The following is a 22,530-nucleotide window of genomic DNA, read 5'->3' as shown; positions in this document are numbered from 1 at the left end:
ATATGGACTACTTTATTTAAACGTCACAATCTATATTTCTAGACCTACATGGTTGCATAGCAACCATCGTTTGCAAATTTGTACATCATTCCGTTCCAATTCAAAACATTTTCAAACTGCATGAAAATTTTGGTTTAAATTGGTGTTCCATCTAGCCACATCATTTATTTCAAAAAGTGCTATATCTCTGATATAGAAAACTGTTGTATTCATTTTCACCTGAAGATGGTAACTGTATGTTACCGAAAGTGCTTGTGAACTTATTTTTATATTTTAACAATTCACCGTGGTAACGCCACAACACGTACGATTTTTGATAATTATAAAGTCGGTATGAAGTGATTATCAAATTTTTTTAGGCTGGAAAATGAGACCATATCCTGGAGCTATGCAACCTTGGTTTATCAATGCACACAGTTGCCACATGGCTGGGCATGACATGAGTACCATCCAGTGATGTGTGACACAATAAACACAGGAATATCTGTGAACACACTGAAGATGGAGTGGATCTCATGGCACACAGACTGGCAGATTTGCCAAACAGCTCACCATTTGCCATGGCACATGACATCCAAAGCTGCCTGTCACCATCAATAGATGTGTCTATGTCCACCCAAAACATTTGTAGCAGGTTGCATGAAGTTGGGCTGCATGCATGACAACCAACAATAGAGTGCCATTTACCACTGAACACAGAGCTGCAGGCCTGGTATGGTGTCACTGTCATCACAACTGGACTACTGAATGGCATCAGGGATTGTTTAAAGATGAATCCCACTTCTGTCTGTGGAAGAATGACAACCTGAACAAGTATGGCAGTATCCTGGGGAATGCTATATGCCAGCCCCTTTCACCAAGCATCACACCAGGCATTATGGTTTGGGGAAGACATGTTCAATCAGTGGGTAGCCCTGGTGACCATTTCCAATACTCTGACAGAGGACGAGTATATCACACAAGCTGTGGGCTTATGGTTCGGCCATTGGTGCAGACTGACCCTGAAAATGCCTGACATGTCACATGGCAAACTCTCATCAGCCTGAGCAGAATTCACATACTTCCCTGGCTGGTAGCCATGCCAAATCTCTCCCCCCATTGAACACCTGTGGGACCTCATCTGACATGAGGTACACTGGGGACCACTATCACATACCGTAAACAACATGCGTGTGGATGCAGCTTGGAAAGGGATATCTCAAGTAATCATTAACTGCCTCATTGATAGCATACCTTGCCATATAATGGCCTGTATAGCTGACCATGGGACCATATTCGTTACTGAATAAACAGGTGTTTGTTCTACCAATGAATCACCTGCAATGGGCATGTGGCAATGTGCATTCCTTCGTGGTGTTTAAATTTCACTTTTGAAGAGTGTATTATAAATATTTCTGTTGAAATTTATCTATCTCATCAATACCAACATGTAAAAAATTGGAAATTACATAAGATTGAAAACAGAATTTTTCATCTCCAGGTTTTGCTTACTTTTGTTTAATTATATTCCCAATTTCTTTATATTGTATAAAATTGATGATAAAAAATATTTCTTCTTATATATTAATTTCAGAAGTAAATCAATGGAAGTAAATTTAAACAACAAAATATTTAAATTATTTTTTGAATCATATTATAATATTCTAATAATAGGTTTTATCTTTGAATATTAAAAATTATTTACTGAATCAATCTCTTCCTCATCTAAATCCACAGTGTCCAATTCACCGTCATTGCTTTCTTCATCTATAATTTAGTAAATGATAAATATTAATAAAAATATTAATATTCTTGATTTAATATATTTGATTAAATATATTTTATAGTGATCTTACCTTCTACAGGCTTTTTTCGCATACATTCTTCTATACTTTCCTTCAAACCTAGGCTAGCAGCAGTCGGATGAACTGGAATATAATTTGATTCACTTACAACTTCTTCTTTGCTACTAGTAATATCCTGTCCAACAACATCTTGAATGGATTCAATAGTTTCTTCCATTATAAATTGCTCAGTAATGTCATTCTCAGATAAATTTTGTTCCTCTAAAAGTAATAACAATAGAATTTTGAATTTATAATAATTATTTACATTTTTTAAATTACATGAAATATACTTTTATTAAATCTTTAAATACTTTTTAATTTAAGACAATAATTATTTATTGTTTTTACTTTCAAACATAGTAGCAGCCATATAAATTTCATCATCTGTAATGTATACCACAGATGTGCAAAGTTGTATATTTAAGCCATGATCACAATTTATAACATACACAGGGAAACCAAAAAATGCAATTTATTACATATAATGCTACATTGAATTTTTTTGTGTTATTTCATGTTACAGCCTCACAGATACTGTTAATGAGCACTGTCACAATAATTTGCTACTGTATTCACAGTTATGTGAGAAAAAATTGGTTTATAAATAAATCAGCCTGAAAAATGTAACATGGATGCTAATACTTTGTAAGGCTACCTTAAGCCTTAACAGCAGCTTTGCATCACTACGGTACAGAGCAGATGCATTTTTATCATGTATTCTACACCAAACTTGTGGTATCAAACTCTTCTAGTTCCTGTTTATTTTCTCTCCTCATGTCTAATTTTTATATCCATAAGATCAGCAAGGCTGAAAGTAAATGAGGACAGACTACTAACAGGAATGTGATCAGGACTGTTAATTGACTAGCTTCGACACATGATCTGAACTTCTTGTAAAAGTTTTTTTTTTACCTAAACTACATTTGTAAGTTTAAATGACAATAATGCTACCAAACCATAGAGAAAGAACACATTATACTTTACTCATCATCTTGGTGCAGAGTCATTTTGGAATATGCAATATTTCATTTTGCAAGATTTTCCCTTGATTGCTGGAATTAGCTTGATAGATAAAACATTTTTGTAGCACTCTACATTCACAAATCCTTTTTTAAAGTGTAGTCTGGAAACACCTTTAATGGATAAGCATCCCCATCATTTGACTCACAATAAACTTTACTGTCTGCATCAAGCAATCTCTGTTACAAGTCTCACCTTTTATATGCTTAACATAAAGTTTGCTGTCAGATCTGTGCAAGTTAAATTTGGATTCATCTGAAAATCTAACAGATCCCCATATCAAAGCTTCAATCCTCAAGCCGTTTAGCACAGAGACACTGCATTTTCTACACATAACTTTTCAGTAATGGCTTTGTATGTAGGCATATTAACTCATGTTGCACAGTTTGCACACTTGCTTTTATGTCACCTGTTCATCCTATTTTATTTTCAATTCAGAAGAACTAACAGTGTATTCTCACAGACTAAGATGCTTCAGTATCCTATCCTGGTGCAGAATATTTAAATATTTATCTGTTGATCCAGTTTTTCTTTTAAAAATGTTGCCAGGTTTATATCTCCTTTGTAACAAATGACCAATTGTTGATTGATGACAATACATTTTCTGAGCTATTTCACAAGATAAACCTTTATCATTCAGAGCAAAAATTACAAACTTGTTATGTGATGTTAAATGTTGAAAACTACCATTTTGCTTATAAAAGCACACTATCTTTGCACAAGTTTTTATAACAATAGATAAGGTCATCACCAGAAATACTGTCACAGTAGACTTTATAGTTAATGAAAAGCACTCTTCTGTTTATGATGCAATGGATGATGCAATTTTTACAGTTCCTTGCAGGTCTGTTACATAATGATATTTTAATTTAAAAAGTAAACATATTTTTATAGGATTTTATGGGTGATGTAATATTCACAAACAGTACTGTAGCAGAAAAAAATTATTACTTGAATATGCTTTTCATTTTTCAAATTATACTTTAGATTGCCTTATTTGATATTAAATTTGATAAATTTGATTACAGAGTTAAAAGTGAAAAAAAATTAAGTGTTTTCATTACAAACATAATATGTAATTCAAAATAATTATTATGCTTAATTCTCACTTTATTATTTTTACCTCATTCATAACAAAATTAAATTTACTATTTAAATTTAATAAAAAAATAATTTATTCAAATTAAGCAAGAGACACGTAAAAGTTTTCCTTTCTAAATAATCATTTTTCTTTCTGATGAATTTAAACAACGTAAATTTATATAAAATCAAATTGTTTAGAAAAAGCTCAGAAATGAATTATTGAACATAGCAAATAAACTACATAAATATTAAATTAGTAGTATTTTAAGCATAATTGAAATTGGGAAATTTCTTCTTAAAGTCAAAATAATTATTATAATTTTCTAGCAGACTTTTACATATATAACTAATATAATTAAATTAAAATAACAAAAAATACTTACCTTGTGGAGTAAATTGGTTATATTTTGCGTAAGGACCTCGGAATTTCTTCCTCTTATCCTCTAAAGCTTTTTCAATCAACTCTTGAAATTCAGTTATTTTATTTGTAACTTCTTCTAAACCACTTTCTTCCAACTGTCAAAAATAAAAGTAAATTATTATTTAAAAAATTAAGTAAAGATTTTAATAATATTGCTTAGAGATTTCTTTTATAATAAAATTATATTTTTCTTTATTTAGTGTGTAAAAAGTATGCTTGAAATTTACTTGTTGGAGTTTTTGCTTTCTTTTTGCTTCTTTAAAAGAAGGAGGATCTTGTTCTTCTTCCAAATCAATATTCATAAACTCATCCAATGTCAACTGACTTGTGGGTGTATCACCAAATTCTGTTAGCCTAGATATTTTCAGATAAAAATTAATTTTTTTAAATGTTCTTAATATGATGCAGATTAGTGATATAGTATTCTTATTAGGTTTTAGTTATTTTTTTTATAACTGAAACTTAAAATGCAAATGATATATCTTAATTCTGTGAGCCAAACACGTAAAGCTAAGGAATCTTTTATACACAACTGTATGAAATAGATAAGTCTAAAAAGAAAATTAAAACAATGTATAATTACTAATAAACCATATATAATTTTGTATATATTAACTGTAACTGTAATTAGATTGATAGATTTCTCTCAGTTATTTATAGTGTAATAGAAGGAATCAATTATTTTGTTTTGTTTATTATTATTAATTTTTTTATTTTGAAGGATACTGAAAAAGAATCTGCTATGATTCCATCCATGTACTGTACAACTAATACTAATTGTTTTCAGAAACAAATTAAATTTGATCTTACTTTAGATATTTACTAGTAGTAAACAAAAATAAAAATTAACTTTTAATAATTAGTAAAGCAATTTGGATTTCTGCTAAAATATCAAATAGGTCTAGATAGAAAAAAAATTGAACGTTTAGATTAATACAGGGTGTTTGGAAATTCTCATTACAAACTTCTAGGACTTGTAGAGGGGAGCGAGTACATAATATTTTGATCAGGAACCCATGTCTGGAAACATACCGTTTCCGTTCTACGACTGTTTCAATTCAGACGTTTAACTCTTCCACTTCTGCTTGAGGAATTTGAATTAGCCGTGACGTAGTGCAATTATTAGGTAACTATTCAAAAGGAAACACAATGAAACATCCATTTATCACTTAAAGCACATTTGTTTTTATTAACACTTAAACTTTACGTGTTTACATTATTCCAAAACAAAAAAGAACCCAGCATACTATACATACAGAACAGTACCGATGCATTACAACAGCAGCTTGACCTCCAACATACGTATCTACGAAGCATGTTCTGGTACACTCTGAGACTTTTCTCTTTCCCTCAGCAGAAGTGAAACAGTTAAACATCTGAATTGAAACAGTCGTATTTCCGAACACCCTGGACATGGGTTCCTAATCAAAATATTATGTACTCACTCCCTTCTACAAGTCCTAGAAGTTTGTAATGAGAATTTCCGAACACCCTGTATATTCATATAATGTATAAAATTGAATATTCATATTAAAGTTATTTAGAAAATTTTAATCAATGTAAACCTTTTAATGTTAAATTTAATACTTACTAGTACAATAAAATCTCATTTTATGAAATTTTATTATAGTACTAAGAAACAGAATTTGATTAAATTCTCTAATTCTTCACAATATCAATTCTAGACACACTAATTCTTTCAATCTACAATATTTTAGAACGCCCATTAAAATTTTAAATTAATATATTTGATAATATTTTTACACAAGTCCACTCAAACTAAAATAACCAAGAATTTAGTAATAAAATATATTTTTAATATCAAATCAAAAGAACTTTAAAATGCAGCAAATTTTTAAATCTTTTCCTGCAGTCTCAATTTAAATTGAAATATGATTTCAATGAAACTGAGAAGAAATGTAACATCTTCAGATTGAATTTATTGTTATCCATGAAAGTTTTGAATATAAATTTATTAATATTACTTACTTATAAATACTGAAAAATATTCTTATTGTACAATTCATCATTATTAATATGAGAGTTTCTAATGTTTTTATACATTAATTTAAGAAAACAAGTTACGAAAAATGTAAATGAATTCTTTTTGCGAAGTCTGTTTTGAGAGTTATGGTTTTAATAACTCTTATTAACAATGCTTAAATATGCTTGAGTAAGTATCATATATTTATAGAAAAATATGTAACTTAAAAATCATGTGAACCTATTTTACATACTCAATCACAAATATATAAGGAAAAAATAACCATATATAAAAAGTTATTTTATATTTGCTTATTTGTAATTTATTTTTAATACTTCATTTGATGTGAATTAAAAATACTGTAAAGATCGAAAAAGAACAAGCATATCTCAAAAATTTGAAAGGATTTTAATTATGAGCATATCCTATCAATTTCCTGTGTGTAACTTTGAAGATACATTTTGGTAAATAATCCATAGTAAATATTTGTCATCTAAATAAATTTTATCCCCTTATAGTAAATTATTTTATCAATTCATTGCTAAACAATTCTTAATAAAAACTACACACGCAATATATAATAATAAAATTTACATACCTCTTTCTTACAGTAGCTTCACAAACTCTGACAATTTTTATGATATCTTTAATTGTTCTATTAAAATCATGCAATCTAGCAGCCACTAACAGAGCTATAAACAAAAATCAAATAGATAAATCATAAATATAATCTTATAAAAATTTTAAATCGTAAATAAGTTAAAAGAATAGATAAAACCGATAGATTCTGGAAAATATTAAATTATTCTAAAAAACATTTCATTAAATTACTTAATGATATTCAGAACAAATGACTTAGAATCAATTTCATATAACTGATCACATTTTAAAATTATATATACAACAGAATAAATCAACACATGATTTCTACATGACAAATTTATGTTAAAAATTTGAATTATTAATGACTCAGACTTATGTACGTGCAGTACTTACACACATGTTGTAGCCACATACCGAAATTTGTCTTTTCAAAGAGTGCCTAATCATTTTTTGAAGCGCTAGCACATTCCGTAATAAACATTTGTTTCAAAAATTTGTTTTTTTAATCACTTTTTGAAATGCTAATCTGATTTCTGGAGATGTTGAAACAGGTGTATATTTCAGCATCTATCTAATGAAACTAGTCATTTAATGTAATGTCTAATGACATTTCTGTTTTAATTCTGCAGTTTTTACAGAAAACTATGAAAATAAAGATGGTAGCAACTGTGCAAGCAATGTTTGATAAGTATTTTGCTAGATTTTTAAAAAAAATTTACTTTATTTTGGTTACTTTTGTGCTTAGTTTAAACTCTCTACAATTGATCATTAATGTTATTTTCTAATTTGTTTTGATTTTTCTGTAAACTACACTTTACTTTGTCTAAAATCTTTACTGAAAAATTATTAATTATTTAAACAATTCTTCATTTCTTGTGTTTTTTACTCTGCCCAAACAAATATAAATAAAAAAATTATGATTTCAGACTTCTTAATGACCTAATTTGTGAATTATTTTCCATTGATTGACTTAGAACCTCAATACATGCAGTTTTGATATATACAGAAAAACTGCAAAATTAACTAACTGAATATACTGAAGGTTACCTTTAATTTTTTTGCATTTAAAAAAGATAAAATTACACAAAAAATTTTATTACATAATCAAAACTAAATTACAATAAATTTAAGAAAGGACTGTCATATAATCAAAGCTGTCTTCTTTTAAAAAATATAATCAACTTAAACAAATCTTATTAAATTACAGTCCATTACAATAAAAATAATTTGTTTTCAACCTTGACTAACTGTTGCAATTGCTTATATGTTACATTTGATAAAATATACTAAAAATTTCATTCATTCTTCTTGTCAAAGGAATATCAATCAAGCTGATAAAAATTCATACAGCAACTGATGTAAGGAAGAATGATTGACCGAGATATTTCAACGATAAAAATAATAACAAGCACACATAAGGCTAAGTTAATTAAACAAAAAAAAAACTAGAGTCAGATTTAGCTACACATTATTTGAATTTTATAGTGTCATGTGACAAATTTTCAAAATCGTCAAGTTTAAAATTAGTGGAAGTAATATTAACTTAGTGACTTCACTTAAAAAAATAAAACAGTAATATTTCTATTCTGAATTATAAACAAAATCAGAAAACATATTAATAAAGAATTACCAGCACCGCATAAACCCGACGGTCGTCTTCCGGTATTCATCCAATCTCTTTTCATCCGCTGTACAAGTCTCATTGCAGTTGTACTCACAGCATGTGTTTTATTTCCAAATTCTAACTGATGTGCAAAACGAGGTACATATAGACAAGGATCTAGTAGTGTAACGATAAAAATATTTAAAGTTGTAATTAAATTTGAAGAAACATTACAGCACAGTAAACAAATAAAATTCATCAAATATAAAAATTTTAATTTGGTTTTTATTTTAATAAATTAAGCAAAACGACACAAATTACAAATGACTACAAAACAACAGTAACCGAAAGCAGCCCACAAACCACAAGTGTGTCTACCAGTGGTCAAATAGATAAAACCACTGAACACCAGTAACCGGTTGTTGGTTTGCACCTGACCAATTATCTGATTGCATGGAGTTTTTCAGATTTTCTTCACGTGTCTAACACCTAAATAAGGGCCAGGTTCTCATAAAAGTTCTCCCAGGAAACACTTCTCCCTTGGTAGATCACCCATATGTTGTATTACCATATCTCATCAATCCCCCAAACCACAAGCTGTCCTTGAATATCAAAATGATGCAACTTGAACAAGACATCTGATCACTCCAAGATTTTAAATCAGAAACTAAAAAATATTACTTTGTTGAAAAAATGACAAAATATTATATTAAAATAATTAGAATTGTTAGATTATCAATGTTCAAATGATAAATAAGCCTAATCTGAATGCCAACTAAATAGCAATATCATCATGACATCATTAACATCAGTATTATATTATATAAATGTTGACATATTTTTTATTTGTGATTTCCTCGTGTGTTTCATTTTGTATGTCAATGCGTACATGTGCAATTTTACCCTAATCAATATTGGCTTTAACCAGTATTGATTAGAGTATGTGCAGCTTCAAAATGCATCTACCTAGCTATCTTACAAGGGCTTATCATTTAATTCATGAAATTGTTCTCACTTTTTCTCCAAGAACAAATTAATACGAAAATGTGTTGATTATATCCTCTCTAAAGTCTTGTGAATTCCTTCTGTAGGTACTAAGAAGTTCCTGTTATCTGAATTCTATTTGTATGTCTTTTATTCCTAGTCTGTCATTGACAGCTGTTTTGAAGAAAGAGCAATATCAACAGTTATTGGCTATTGTTTCATTTAAGTTCCTTGAAGTATAAAATGCAATTATATATCTTGTGTTCTGAAGAATAACTATAAATAAGGAAGCTCGTGGTGAGATTCTCAGAATAAAACTTCACTATGACATTTGTAAAAAAAAATGTCCAGAACTTGCAAATGTAAAATGATTTCCCCAATAACTCATCTAGACTATACAATGTCAATATTGTTGTAACTAGTATCACAATTTAAGCTGAGTTCCTACCACACATCCATATTTTTTTTTTTTTTTTTTTAACTCTTTCCGCCCTGTGGCCACACATCCATATTACTGAACTTATTCCCATAATTTCTGTTTCCACAACTGAAGAAAGCTAAAAACAAATGATTTACATCTGATATGGAGGCATTCACAGCCATAATGATAACTCTTATATCTATCTAAAAAATAGACTGCAGAAAGCATAAGATACATGAATATGGCAATGGCAAAGTTGCTTATAGATCAAGAGAAATATAGAGAGTATTTTGAGCAAGACAAATCTTCAGATGATAACAATAAGAAAAATTTAGTATTATTCTGCAAATTAAATGATCACTCCTTATACATCTTTCCTAAATAACTATTTTCATTAAAAAATTCATAAATACAAAGACTAATAAGGTAGAACACTAAAGAAGGATTTTACATCTGTTCTGACAAAGAACTCTGATTAAAGTTAAAAACATTGATAATGATATTAAATTCTAATATTTGCTTTTAATTCTTAGTGAAGAAATTTTTAAATAATTCTAGTAAAACCTTAAATATTCAAAATCTATTATAAACTATTATGGATAAACTGAATAATGATCTGAACATTATGAAATCAAAACAGACTAAATGATTAACATAAAAAATATATTTTAAGTATTGCAGTGATTAAATAATAATAAATAATAATAATAATTGAATTTAAGTATTTTTTACAATAATCAAATATTTATAAATTACCTAAACTTTGTATATTCTATATACATATATGTATACTTTTAAATAAAGTATTCTTCAATTACCTAATTCAGGAAATTTAAGGCATAGGACACTGACAAACTTTAAATATGTTTTTCCAAGCTCATAAACATTTACCTAAAAGAAACAAAAAGAACATTTTCAATACTAAACTGTTAGTTATTTTCTTCTAAATATTTCTCTTACTGAATGATTTCACATTAACTAATAGTTTCAGCATATACAGTCAAACTCAATTAATGTCACACTGGTTATCATCACACATTTTTATTCCCAGCCAACCCCCAAAAATAAATAATAGATTTTTCTCTGATTAATGTCATTCTGCCTATTAACAAAATTCAGTTAACATCAAGGTATTTGTGTACATGGTGGATTTAAATATTCTGTTTAATATCATAGTTAACAGCCATAAACAGGTCAGCAAAGTGTTATCAGTACAGTTTATTGATATATTTTTTAATATTAACAATTTATAACTTTTAAACAAGTATTTTTTAGTGGTTTTCTTATCCAAAATGTGGTTTTTGAAAGTATCATAACATTTTCCAGTTTCAGAGTTAGCAACACTGATTACAATGACCAAATGAGGATACAGTCTTATCAGTACTTATCATTCTTAGAATACACTAAAGATTAACTGTACTGTGTAATTCTCATTACAATAAAAAAAACTAATATCTAAACATGAGCATGTTGATCTCGATTAAAACACTAAAATGAACAAGTTGGCAAAAATGTTGAGGAAAGACATTATGATAAATTTGGCAGTGATGTTTTAACTGAATCGAAAGTTGTTAAAAACTGAGTCAAAATTGAAAAAACTTTCACTATTTGACGGCCACATCAGACTAATCAAAACGTAAGTAATTTTTTTGATTTTTATGATTAATTTTGAATAATTTTGTACTTCATAATAATGTTAACTATTTTTTTATATATTTAAATTTAATGTGGCAAATGTAAGACATACATAATAGGCCTTCAAGACTGGTGCACTTAAAGCCTTTTCATCAAATCTGATGCTCTTCTATTGTACACCTTTTGCATGTTTTGACAGATGCGATATTAAATGGGTTTGGCTATATAAAAACTTATGAAAAAACAGACAGATACATTACTAAATTATATAATTTTAATTTCTGTTAAAAATAGATAGTCGTACAGAATACATTCTCTTTGATTTAGGTCAGAAATATTCTTGAAATGACGACAATCATCAATTTCATGTAAATATGAAATAATTTTCTCAGAGACTATTCCTAAAATTAAAATTCTAGACTTATGAATCTGAATCATTTGAACATATTAAAGATAAAGGGTAAAAAAATTAATTATTATTATATGTCAACACAAGAGATTTCTTTTCATTTTATTAGTACTCTAGTTATTATTATTTTAATGAGGTGTAGTGGTAATTTCTACTGTAATTTCATTATAAAATGCAATTTTATAAATGAAGACAAACTAATTTTTTTTTTAAACAGAAGCATTAATTGAGCAAATGTGAAAGATATGTAGAATGTTACAAGTATTTTAATTTGAATAAATTTTTTTACATTAGCAAGATAAATTCTGACATCGTTTACATAGATACAATATTCGTGCATTTTACAGTCTGCCACAGACAATTGCATTTACTGTGAGAAGATTATAATAATCTATAATAATACTTGTAAAACTATTTTCTCTTATCTGTGTTAAAAACTTTTTTAATGAAAACAACCCTGCTAAAAGATAGAATTTAGCTTGCTTTCTATATTTTGATCTCAAATACTACAAGTTAAAAAAAAAATCAACCAACTTATCTTATTTATTAATACAAGTAATCTTAATGAAATAAATAATCTACAGATTACAGACAAATGATTCTTACCTTATAATTAAAACATATTTCAATTAAATATGCATTCACAATATACATTTTTAACATAATTAACTCAAAATATTTCATGGATATTATTATATGAAAAAGATTATTATTATTATTGATGATAAATTTATTCATAAAACTATACAAATATTTTCTCACCTGTAAAACATCACTTAAATCCAATAGCATATATGTAAAAAAATTAAGAAAAATAAATAAATTATATTTTTTATTAAAAAGATCATCATAATTATTTAAAATACAGTACAATATGATCATCATATAACAAGCTTTTATTTAATTGAAATTTCTCAATAAAGTTTTATTGAATTTGAGACTTCTCTTCTTGGAGTTAGACATATCTCACTAATACAGCAGTTTACGTACCAAATCACCACCATAAATCAATGCATTAAGTGAATCGCAGTTTTTTTCATTTGCCTGTATATATAAAAATGATTTACTCAACTATTTATGAATTATCAAATTTGTTAACCATATTTTTCACCTTACACGATTAATCCAATAACCATTGTATTGAATGCATCACATTTTTCATCTTGATTTCTCGGGAGAAAAATGCGCTTCACAACATAAGATACATTTGCACCTAATCACAGGATACACCTAATTTCCAGATAAATTTTAAGTACAAAATAAGACAAAAAATACAGTAAATTTAAATTTGAAAACAAATAGTCTTAGTCACCATTAAAACAGCAAGTCATCAAACCAATTCTTTTTATATAACTAGTATCTTCTGTCTAATATTTGTCATTAATTGCTTGGATTATATCCTTCCAGCATGTTTTAGACAAATTAGTTGATTGCTGGATAAAATTAAAAGATAAACATTCCTGTTTCATTCTGTTGCACTTCTATTTCATGTACTGTATATAATAATAGTCTTTTGTGAGGATCTAGGAGTTGCTTTTCCATAAATTTTAGCAGAAAGCTAAGTTATAAGAAACTCTTCTTTATTCCCATCCATTTCCCACAAAAGTAGAAAACAGAAAAACAGTATTTTAACAGTAAACAATCGACTAAAACTCATGTTAAAGGGAGGTCTTAGACACAACAAGTCCCTTACCCCTCTCAGTTTTGAAAGTTAAACAATTTCATGGCATGAATCTAACAGGTCAGATTCCCACCGCCCTAGCCAGCCCGTCAATGATGCATTCGAAGGTGTCGTCAATCCAAAACAATAAGTCACCTGACCACACTTGACAGAGATAAAACAGCTGAGCACCTGATCTTCGGAACAATCAGTCCCTAAAGAGTATCTTAGCTCTGTGGCTAGGATGACTTCCAGACAGTCTCCCCTGAATATTTGCCTCCTAGGAAGATCTCCCTAACAATCGCCAACTCTACTGACTGCCAATCCTGGAGTGCTTCGCCAATGTCCAATGAAACTGGATCAAGAAACTCCAGATCAACATCCTGAGGTATTTTAGTTTGATTTGTAAACCTCTCTCTCTCATTTCGGTATATGTACAGTAGAGCCTCGTTTATCCGAATCAATTGAGGACTGGGGTTGTTCAGATAACTGACTTTTTCGGATAACCGATTATGTACGAAAAAATATATTAACCTATCCGATGTTGAATTTTTCTCCGGTGCATGTCGCTTCGTGTTGAATTTTTGTCAATTTTAAGCCTAACAAAAATTTTTATAATAATAATCGAGGCTATTGTATTGTTAAAAATTATTTCTTTATTTTGTACAAACAAAATAAATATATTGAAAAATATAAAAACAAAAAATTATACTTTAGAAATTAATCTAGTATCAAAAACGTTCGATTCAGCACGACACAGTCCGACTGGAAAGCGTTCGGTTGACTGGTTTTCGGATAAACGATGCTCTACTGTACTTGCAATAGTTGATATTAGATGTACTATAAAACAAAGACAAATAGTATAATTTGTATATAGGCTTAGTGCTGTAGCTTCCATGTACTCCTTGCTTTAGCTCATTAAATTGTTTTATTTGCTAAATGAGCCTTGTGTGGACTCCCTGTGCATAAAGACACCCTATCGACTTACCTACAGCCTCGCCGCTTGATTATGCCCCCTAGATATTGAACATCCTCTTTAGATGAGTATAATTGTGAGTTAAAACACAAATTTATCTTAACTGGTGTCAGTCCTGACAGAAAGAAAATTTTACAATTTCCCCACCTCCAGCTGTAAACAAACCATCCAGTGACAATTGAGCGGGTTTTACCAACCCGACGCAGATAAAAGAGTTCAGAGCTTTACTCTCTAACCCCCAGCTTTTCACACTTTCATATTGTAGAAGACGAGCCAGAAGAGTTTAATTTTCAATTCTAATTTAAAAAAGCTTTCTTGTTTGCAGAAATTAATTCAATTAAAAATACAGGTACTCCTCACTTTACGACCGAGTTCCGTTCCGACAACTACGTCGTTAAGCGAATTGGTCGATAAGCGAGGAGCTTGCGTCGGGAATATAGGATTGTTGTAAAACTATACAAATTATGTAATAAACTTCAAATTTATTCATAAAAAGACTATTATAGTATGCTATTAGCCTATTATAGTACACTTAGTGCACATGTTACCATCCGCCACTGACTGACACTCAAGCTGAGAAAGGGGATTCCCCAAATTGCAGATCGAAACTCGATCGGTCGTAAGTGCGAGTGGTTGTTAAGCAGATAGGTCGTAAAGTGAGGAGTACCTGTACTGAATTACTTTTCACTAATATTCTTTATGATAATAAATGAGATGATCATCATTTAAGATCATATCCAAAGCATTATTTAACCTCTCTAAAATTTCCAATTCTATTACTTTCTCCTTCATACAATCAATGATTTGTAACATTTGATACTAATTATAATATATAAGTTAACATTCAAATGATTCTTTTGTAATTAATCAAATTTCAAATTAATTGGTTCTTTCAAATTTAACTAATTTCATTTTTTACACTTATAGTTTACTTTCTTAATAAATATATTTATAAAATAAGGCTATACTAGAACAACAGAAGGATACGAGGAGTTCTTTCATTTCTGCATGCAATATAAATACATGCAGCAATAACATGAGAATTTTTTCGTCCTCTCGTCAATCGTCTAGCTAACACCATTTTGTAAATATTATAAGCAAGATCTATGCATTGTTGATTTAGTCGAAGTTGCTCAGATAACTGGGTAATTCTTCTCCTGGCTAAACTCAAAATGAAAAATCATAGTAAATACTTAATTAAAATTTGAAAAAATCTCTACATAATTAACCAATGAAAAATAGATATACATAATAATGTTAAATATTAAGCTATTTATAATTTAGCTTGTTTGAAATTATATCAAATATTTTATACTTAGACAATTACTAATCAGTATTATTCAGTTATTTATTCTTTCTACTTTTGAATTGAGGAGGTCAGGACGACAAGAGACCTAAATCTCATTAAGAAATTTTATGAGTCATTAAGAAAACAGTTGAGTTTTTGTCCAAATCCTGAAATCACATTTATACATTTGTAAAACTTTACTTTCCATTTTTGCATTAAAAGTACTTCATTGAATACTAATCTCCTAGAAGTGACAAATTTCATGTTAATTTTAAAAAATATTTATTTCTCAGCAGTGTGGTTTATGATGTTTTTAAAACAAGTAATAATACAAACCTCTTAAGAGTTTGTATTATTTGTAGTTTTCTAAAAATAAATCCGTTTTTCTATCTGACAACATAATAAATTAAAAAATACCAAGAATACAGCAAAAATGATAGTTTTATAAAAAAAAAATTATATTTCCAGCAAGATTTGAAACACCAACCTCACAATTATTAAACTGGTGCACCCTCACATTAAGCCACCAGCAACTCTGTAAATAATAGATATTCTAAAAGTTTTAAGTGATTGTGCAATTTTTAACTTTAATTTTGAGTAGTGTGCATTACTGCTTGGCACATGTCAGTCATTGAGGATGCACTATATCCTCACCGAGTTTGATCAAAATCAGTGACCCAATGTCACGTCAACAAGGAGATGCACTTGCAAGTTTCTCATCTGGTTATATAATTATGTATATTCTTTGCTGTTTTGTTGCTGTATATCCCTCGTGGATTTTCAACGAATTAGCTAATTGAACCCCTGACGAATAACCCACTGACCGTCCAGTCACCCACTTAAATTCGTGACATCTAAAACCAGTACAATATTCCTTTATAGAAGAAAGTGTGGAAAACCAAAAACTCCAGTAACTCTCTGTTTATAAAGAACATTCCTGGTCAACAGAATGTCAAATGACTGTTACAAATTAATTTTTTTTTTTTTTTTTTTTGTAAATTATGAAGTTTTCCATTATTCAAGTTAAAAAATTTTACTTTGTTTATTTACTTCAAAAAATTCATTTCAAAGATTAAGGGTGGAAAAATATGCAAAAGAACAAATTTCAAATTTTTGAATTTAAGTCTTTTTGATAGTTGATCCACTATCCAGATTTTTGTGTAAATGTCTCCTGAAAATGGATCTCAGTATCTGAAAACTTTATTTTTTTTCAATAAAGTAGTATTTGTGAAATATCTGATTATCTGAATTTGGTACACTTTTCATCATTTAAAAAAATTATATCAAATTCTCAGTATTAATTAATTGTATCTACAAAAGATCGATATTTTTGGCTAAATCTAGCCAAAAACATTGATCATTAGCCTAGTTTAAAATAAAAATGCACATTTCAGAATATAATCAAACAAACCATTTTGCAACGTAATCATTTGAGATTCTTTTCCTGTGCCATAAGGATAACCTCTGCTCAATCCGGGTGTTTGACCTGTAATGATATGTTTTTTCATTATTTTTTATTGTATTATTTATTTTTGTTAATGTCCACTTTTTTTAATATAATGTACAATTTCACATAGAATAAAATATAAAAATTTTATATCATCTTTTACAAACCTTCTGAAGTAACATGTTGTCCTATTGCCCTGGCTCCTCCGTGACTATTTTCTTCAAACTGTATTTCAGATATAATAATATTATCTTCAAGTACCGATCCACATTGTGTACAAACTGCATCGCCTCTTCCTGGATCAGTATCTATTTCATTACAACCACAATGCTGACAATTTCTAGTAGACATATTGATATTTTTCCAAAAGTTAAATACACAATTTTGATCTGAAATTAAAAAATACATATAAAGGGTGTCCCAAAATTCATGCAAGAAGTAATTTTGATAGAAAACACAGCTTTATAATTAAAAATTGTAAATTTTTTATTGATTCATAAAGTATACAGTATAGGGTTATGTATGGAATAGCATATCGGGTAAATGGCCTCCATGGCTTTGCTGGAACATATGCACTCTTTTGTTGAAATTTTCCATGACCATTTTGCATAAATGTGGCCAAATTTCGTTGATACAGCACTCAATTTCCTCCTTCAAGGCGTGGGTAGTTATGGGTTTGTTGGCATAAACCTTAGACTTCAAAAAACCCCAAAGAAAAAAGTCCAACAGCGTTAAATTGCATGATCTGGGTGGCCAATTCTGATCACCAAAACGACCAGGAAATGACTCATGTAGTAACTGAATTGTTTCTTGGGTCATATGGCATGTGGCAGTCTTGTTGAAACCACATGGTCGTCCACATCCATATCTTGCAATTTAGGCACAAAAAACTAAATTATCATGTCGCGATAGCGAGCACCATTAACTATTATTGCTTGACCGAAGAAGAATGGTCTGACGATGCCTTCAGCCCAAAATCTGCACCAGTGACACGTGGATGCATTTGTTTCTCAACAATTACTCACGGATTTTCTGAACCCCAAATGCGACAATTTTGTCGATTAACATTTGTACGAAACCTTCATTATTTTTAAAATATTGCTCAGTCTGGTTTAGCATAATTTACTTATTAGAATTTATGAATTTATTTCTTTTCCCCCATTTGCAAGTCTCTTTGGGCATTAAGCCTTTTTTCTATGCCCATCATCAGTTCAGCCAGGCCCACAAGTAATTGACAGGTGGAAAATGAGGAGTAACATGTGGGAGACAAACCACCTAATGGAAGGGGGGGGACTCCTGGTACTACTCACTCAGATAATAATCCTGTAACATAAAATCAAGACAGTTATCAGGAAAAACATCAGAGATGAGTAGTCACGTGACCGAATGGCACCGACAACTGTCACAAGACACATTTCGTACACATCTGCCATCTAATGTGTCACTCTGCGATGAAAACGAGCTTAAGCAAAGGTGTCTTCGGTATTTCTACAATTTCTTGTTTATAGCATATTTTATATCGATCATTTCAACAAATTATACATGTTTTGGAAATATTCGAGTGAAATTAGTCTAGATTTGATTAATTTTATGGATCAAACTTCCATACCCCCTAAACTTTATAAGTGCCTTTGGTTAAAAAAGACACGGTTACTGTTACCTATGGTTCCAAAATGGCGGCTCGTCTCCGATTCCAGCAAATAGAAGAAAGGAAACAGTGAGATGCATGTTCTAACCTAACCTATTCTAATAATTTGGGGATACTATAGATTACCACCTATGGAATTTTGGGTCTTTCGGTGTATATCTGAACTCAGGAGACCGAGACAAGTTCAACGATAACCTACTTTTGGACCGGAAACCAAAAATAAAAAAGTTATCATACTTTTTTCCAGCAATCACGCGATGATAGGGAGTCGCGTCACTCTCTCCGCTAAGTCGGCCTCGCTATCGCGATCGGGAGTCGCGTCGCTTGCCGTTAAAATTGCCTTTAGTAGACGTTTCCCCCCTTTTTTTACTTTGTTCAAGAACTACCGTGAATCAATAACTAGTGACGTTTAGCACATGGCGGCCTGCCGGTGACTCCCCTCCGGAGGTCAGTCGAGAGCACGAACAGTGGAAACGGCCGCCATGTTCACTGCCATGAGTAACATTAACCAAAATGGCGATCGCGCGATGATCGGAAGTCGCGTCGCTCTCTCCGCTCTCGTATCGCGTGTTTAACCCTCCTGGAGATGACCGTAGTCCGACGTCATGGTTTGCAGACTTTACCGCAAGATGGCAGTACTAGCAACTATGGTGCCGTCTTCATGAGAGCATTAAAAAAGTATGATAGCTTAAAAAGTATGATAACTTCTTTATTTTTGGTCTCCGGTCCAAAAATAGGGTACCGTTGAACTCGTCTCGGTCCCGAGTTCCAATATATAATCAAAGTCCTGAAATTCCATAGATAGTAATCTATAGTACACCCATGGTAATTTATTAGAATAGGTTAGGTTAGGTTAGAACTTGTGTCCCCACTGTTTCCTTTCTTCTATTTGCTGGAATCGGAGACGAACCGCCATTTTGGAACCATAAGTAACATTAACTGTGCCTTTTTTTCTTTTATGTTAATTCTTTATAATCCATACAACATTAATAATAATGATAAAAGATCAATACATAACATAATTAAAAAATTACCTATTCTGACAGCATTCGTAATATGATGAACATTTTAAAAATATCCAGAGTATTTCAACGTTCGAATTCACCTAGGCTAGTAAAGCATGGGAAAATTGTATACTGTATATACTAAATTATGACCTAATCAAGGAAAAATTAAGGTTTCATAATATCGTTTATATCGCATTATGTTATCTTATGACGTTCATATCCAACAACGTATTCTTAATTAACTAAGAACAGCAGAAACATCCGTCATTCTGTCAACCATATTTAATACAGCGTGCCATATTTAATTCAGTGTTGCCAGCTGGGTAAAAGCTATTTATCGTATTTTATCGTACACGTTATCGTAATACAGTATAATAATTTTTATTTCACTGTATAGAAAAATATAAAGTGAAAACAAATTATAGACTGAAACAAAATTAAGATAATCGAGATTATTCGTTTTCGTTAAAATCTTCAATTGTATTCTTGATTTTGCACTTCGAACATGATGCACGCAATAAACAAGTGATAAAAACCTTCTAATTACCAGTATTTTTTGTCTGTAAGACGCATATTTTTGTATCTAAAATCTATCTAAAAATTAAGATGTATCCTATAAGCCGAATGCATTTTATACTGCAAAGAATATTTTTTCCCAAAAAATCGACATGAAAAATGTGATGCGTCCAATACAATGCATAGCGGTGGATCTTATAAAGCGAAAAATATGGTGATGACGGTGCACAGTAATAAACGCTCGTTTGCACGCGCACATTTAATGTAGAGAATTCAAATAGATGATTTTCGTCCACTCTTTCTACCCTATGGGCACTAAGAAGGCCTTTTTAACGAGCCAATCGTAGGTTCTGCCAGGGCTACAATGGGACGGTCCGATGGTAAGGGATAGGTCATAACATAACTCTGATTCGGGGACCGCCCCATAAAAAATTGTCTCAGTCTGTCCGGATTTGTTCTCGGATCCAGTACAGTAGTAGACTGATGTCTTAGCCGCTCAGCCATCTGACCTACTCTCATGAACGACTGGGTTACAACAATCAACACCATTGCAACGCTTTACTTCATATACTTACTCCATGAAGAAGATAGATTAATTTAGTTGTTTATATATTTTTCTGATGCTGTATTTGAAGATATACTATTGAATAAATAATTTAAAATGTGTAAACATTATTAAAAGTCTTGAGATATTACATCTTGTCAAATTATCACACATTTTATTATCGTTTAAGCACTATCTTATATCGCACTTAATGAGCTATTGTATGTATAAATATGTATATGTACAAAATAATGGTATATATAATACTAGTTGTGCCCGTGAGAATTAGCCACATGTTTAAATATATATATATATATTGCTTGCAAAATAAGTTATTTGGGAAATTATTGCAATGGAAACTGGAACAGGGAATCTTATTGGGCGAAACCTTTGTGACCAGATCAGTCGCGAATATAAATAGCTTTTGCGGTTCTCTTTGATTTCTATGTGACTGCTTTTATTTTTTTCGAATTAGATAGATTGCAAGGCAATACCTGGGCGATCTGCAAATAGGATGCCCCCGGGAGGACTTTCTAGGGAAACTGGCTTCTATTTAAATGTTAGATACGTGAAGAAAACGCGACTAGCCCGTTGGTCAGAACCCGAACCCGCGAACCCAGTGTTGATTAGTTTTATCCACTCACTTTATTAATATTAATATTATTATTATTATTATTTTCGTTCGGCTCAATAGTTAACGATGCTTCCCAGGTTTTACATATAAAATTTACAACTTTATATTGAAAGAATGTCACCGAAATCGGAGATAAATTTTGTAGCACACAATATTAAAATCTTTAGATATTCATTGGAGGTGATGTTCGATATTTTGGTTTAATTTACTGTATTTAATGAATTGTATTACTGTATTATATGTATTTCATGTAAGTGAAATATTTTCAAAAGTAGAAGCAAAACCTTAAAACCTTCTTAACCTTTAAGCGTGTACTATAGATTACCACCTATGGAATTTCAGGACTTTGATTAAATATTTGAACTCAGGGGACCGAGACGAGTTCAACGGTACCCTATTTTTGGACCGGAGACCAAAAAAATAAAGAAGTTATCATACTTTTTAAGCTATCATACTTTTTTAATGCTCTCATAAAGACGGCGCCATAGTTGCTAGTACTGCCATCTTGCGGTAAAGTCTGCAAACCATGACGTCGGACTACGGTCATCTCCAGGAGGGTTAAACACGCGATACGAGAGCGGAGAGAGCGACGCGACTTCCGATCATCGCGCGATCGCCATTTCGGTTAATGTTACTCATGGCAGCGAACATGGCGGCCGTTCCACTGTTCGTGCTCCCGACTGACCTCCCGGAGGGGAGCCGGCAGCCATGTGCTAAACGTCACTAGTTATTGATTCACGGTAGTTATTGAACAAAGTAAAAAAAGGGGGAAACGTCTACTAAAGGCAATTTTAACGGCAAGCGACGCGACTCCGATTGCG

The 22,530-nt window shown here is 30.6% G+C and overlaps 1 protein-coding gene across 2 annotated transcripts in view; it reads right to left on the bottom strand.

The window, feature by feature from the left end:
* Window positions 1–20,305, bottom strand: part of Brf (Brf RNA polymerase III subunit) — a 35,003-nt gene extending 14,698 nt beyond the window's left edge. For both annotated transcript variants that reach the window (XM_067273450.1, XM_067273451.1), the window contains exons 1-12: window positions 20,043–20,305; window positions 17,528–17,749; window positions 17,325–17,399; window positions 15,613–15,786; window positions 12,752–12,783; window positions 10,764–10,836; window positions 8,568–8,717; window positions 6,933–7,026; window positions 4,578–4,704; window positions 4,313–4,445; window positions 1,836–2,045; window positions 1,685–1,746 (exon numbers count right to left, since the gene is read on the bottom strand). In XM_067273450.1, coding sequence (XP_067129551.1) covers window positions 1,685–1,746; window positions 1,836–2,045; window positions 4,313–4,445; window positions 4,578–4,704; window positions 6,933–7,026; window positions 8,568–8,717; window positions 10,764–10,836; window positions 12,752–12,783; window positions 15,613–15,786; window positions 17,325–17,399; window positions 17,528–17,711 — 1,314 coding nt within the window. In that variant the 5' untranslated portion in view covers window positions 17,712–17,749; window positions 20,043–20,305. The remainder of the gene's footprint in view (window positions 1–1,684; window positions 1,747–1,835; window positions 2,046–4,312; window positions 4,446–4,577; window positions 4,705–6,932; window positions 7,027–8,567; window positions 8,718–10,763; window positions 10,837–12,751; window positions 12,784–15,612; window positions 15,787–17,324; window positions 17,400–17,527; window positions 17,750–20,042) is intronic.
* Between the last annotated feature and the right edge of the window lie 2,225 nt (window positions 20,306–22,530).

The sequence above is a fragment of the Centruroides vittatus genome, unplaced genomic scaffold (genome assembly GCF_030686945.1).
Source record: "Centruroides vittatus isolate TY-2023 unplaced genomic scaffold, ASM3068694v2 contig_480, whole genome shotgun sequence".
Lineage (NCBI taxonomy): Eukaryota > Metazoa > Arthropoda > Arachnida > Scorpiones > Buthidae > Centruroides > Centruroides vittatus.
Note: the sequence above shows the minus strand (reverse complement) of the source record. Positions and strands in the feature narration are given on the sequence as shown.